Source organism: Loxodonta africana, chromosome 9, assembly GCF_030014295.1.
Source record: "Loxodonta africana isolate mLoxAfr1 chromosome 9, mLoxAfr1.hap2, whole genome shotgun sequence".
Lineage (NCBI taxonomy): Eukaryota > Metazoa > Chordata > Mammalia > Proboscidea > Elephantidae > Loxodonta > Loxodonta africana.
Genome location: NC_087350.1, coordinates 95678529 through 95681218, shown reverse-complemented (window position 1 = coordinate 95681218; position 2690 = coordinate 95678529). Strand labels below are relative to the sequence as shown.

The 2690-nt window shown below is 42.0% G+C and overlaps 1 protein-coding gene across 1 annotated transcript; it reads left to right on the top strand.

Annotated features, from left to right (window-relative positions):
- The first annotated feature begins 836 nt into the window (after nucleotides 1–836).
- LOC100660848 (interferon omega-2-like) lies at nucleotides 837–2401 on the top strand. The gene is made up of 2 exons (XM_003407653.2): nucleotides 837–989; nucleotides 1754–2401. Exons 1-2 carry the CDS (start codon nucleotides 837–839, stop codon nucleotides 2399–2401), a joined length of 801 nt encoding a protein of 266 aa, XP_003407701.2.
- The last annotated feature ends 289 nt before the right edge of the window (nucleotides 2402–2690 follow it).

The window sequence follows — 2690 nt, the reverse complement described above, 5'->3', positions numbered from 1 at the left end:
AATGAAAAATCATTAATGTAAGAGAAAGACTGTGTCTAGCTCAGAAACTTCAAGCTCAACAACTGTTCAATAGTTTAAGTAAGAGAGTTGTTTAATAAAAGCTGTATTTGGCAAAATAAAAATTATTTGGCTACTAAAAGTAAAAGAATTACAATTGGGTTATTCCTCTACCTACACAGACAAGAAAAACTTTTGCTATTAGCATGTGAAGGCTGTAGACATATTTGGTAGCTAGATACATAGGTGTCATGGGTTGAATTTTATTCCCCCAAAATGTGCGTCTTAATTTGGCTAGGCCAAGATTCCCAGTATTGTGTGATCATCCACCATTTTGTCATCTGATGCGATTTTCCTATGTGTTGTAAATCCTATCTCAACGATGTTAATGAGGAGGGATAGGCAGCAGTTATAACAAGATTTGATTGTGCCTTAAGCCAATCTCTTCTGAGATACATAAGAGAGAAGCAAGCAGACACAAGGGGATTTTCATACCACCAAGAAAGCAGCAATGGGATCAGATCGTGTCCTTTGGACCCGAGGTCCTTCTACCTGAGAGGCTCCTCGACCAAGGTAAGATTGAGGACAAAGACCTTCCTGCAGAGCCCACAAAGAGAGAAAGACTTCCCCTGGAGCTCATGGCCTGCATTTGGACTTGTAGCCTACTAGACTGTGAGAGAAAAAATTTCTCTTTGTTAAAGGCATACACTTGTGGTATTTCTGTTACAGCAGCACTAGATAACTAAGACAATCGGTCAGGAGAGGCAGAGGTCACCACTGAGAACTAGTGTCCTTCACACCAACACTCTAGGAGCACAGGTGAGTATTCTGGACGATTAATGATTTTGACAACCAAAAAACTTTTCCTCAGTAAAAGGGCTCGAAAGCCATCTGAATGTGGTCAGTGGCCCTCAGAGAGTGAATCGAGGAAGGTTCCATTTAAGGACATTGCCGCTCTAGATGAGAGGGCATTACTCTGTGATAATTACCTTGTGAGTGAGGTAGTGCTGGGGAAAGGCTGCCAATAAATTTACCTTGTAATTAGAATCTCTACACCCATAAGCACCTGAAAGGAACTAGGTTTCCTGCTAGGGGTACTGGCACAGCCTGAGGAGGACTATAGACATCCAGTAAGAAACAGTGGAAAGAGAGGACAATGTCTGCTACAATGCTAACCTTGTGGCCCTGGTGAAGCAATACCACATGAACCTACATGATTGTATTGTAGAAGGTAGAGAACAATTGGAGATGTGAATAAAACAGAGAACAAAATCTAGGCTTTGTTCTAAAGAGCTTACTTGTGACGAAACCCATGGGGCTGAGGGAGTCTGACTTTGACTTCCTATGTAAAGTAAGAGGGCAAAAAGAAAGCCCAGGATGAGGGCTTTGTTCCCAGCACAAGGAACGATATAGATACAGATATAGGTGGTATAAATATAGATAGATACAGATAGATACATATAATGTCTGTAAGAGTATTTATATAGCCACCTAAATTTTTGACTATATGACAAAGATGTTTCTTGTAAGTATCCATTTACATTGGAACACCTGAAATTTACTGAGAAAATTAAAGTTCTATTGCAAAAATTAAGACTTTAGATTGATGACATCTTCTCAGGCCATATGGAGAGTATGTAAATGGAAACCAAAAAATGGAAGTAAAAGTTTAATATTGTGGATGGTTTAGAAAATGAAAACTATTATGTTCCCCATATAAAAGCCGTGATAGAAAGAATGTCTTCAGGGAACCTAGGCTCCAAGGTTCAACCAAACGCCCAGCTCAGTCGGGCCAGCAGCATCCTCAGTTCTCCCAGTGGCCCTCCTGCTCTGTTTACTGACAGCCCTGGTGGTGTTCAGTTGTGGCCCTGCTCCATCTCTGGGCTGTGATCTGCCTCAAAACCACAGCCTGGCTAGTGAGAAGATCGTTGACCTTCTGGACCAAATACAGAGACTCCCCACTTTCTTCTGTCTGGATGACAGAAAGGACTTCAGGTTCCCCCAGGAGATGGTAGATGGCAGCCAGCTCCAGAAGGCCCAGGCCATCGCTTTCCTCCACGAGATGCTCCAGCAGATCTTTGACCTCTTCCGTACAATGGACTCCTTTGCTGCTTGGAACACTACCCGCCTGCACCAGCTCCTCAGTGGACTCCTTAAACAGCAGAAAGACTTGGAGACCTGCTTCGTGCAGGCAATGGAAGAGGAAAAATCTGTCCTACCCACTGAGGGCCCTGCACTGGCTGTGAAGGAGTACTTTGAGGGAATCCGTTCCTATCTGAAAGAGAAGGAATACAGTGACTGTGCCTGGGAATTTGTCAGAGTGGAAATCAGGGGATCCTTCTCTTCATCAACCGCCTTGCAAGAAAGGCTAAGAAGAAAGCATGGTGACATGAGTTCATCTTGACTTGACTCACATTGACTGATATGCCCTATCGCACTTGCACGCATATCTTTGGTCATTTCAGAATGTGCTTATTTCTGCTCTAGTCACAATTTATGGAATTAAATCCAACAATTACCTTGGCAGCAGTATTAAGCAAGTATATGTGAAAAATATTCAGCTCCAGTGACATCAGTCTTTAGGAGATGACTGCTCTGCTATCTGTCTATTTATTTATTTATGTTTATTGATTCTTTCTGGCTTGTTAGGATATTTGTAAAGTTACATTTTTTTATTTAAAAAATTTCACATT

Bases quoted from the DNA above. Each gene is read 5' to 3' on its own strand.
- LOC100660848 (XM_003407653.2), top strand. From the start codon at position 837: ATGATTTTGACAACCAAAAAACTTTTCCTCAGTAAAAGGGCTCGAAAG. The intron at 990-1,753 runs GTGAGTGAGGTA...CAGGGAACCTAG, and splicing joins TACTCTGTGATAATTACCTT to GCTCCAAGGTTCAACCAAAC.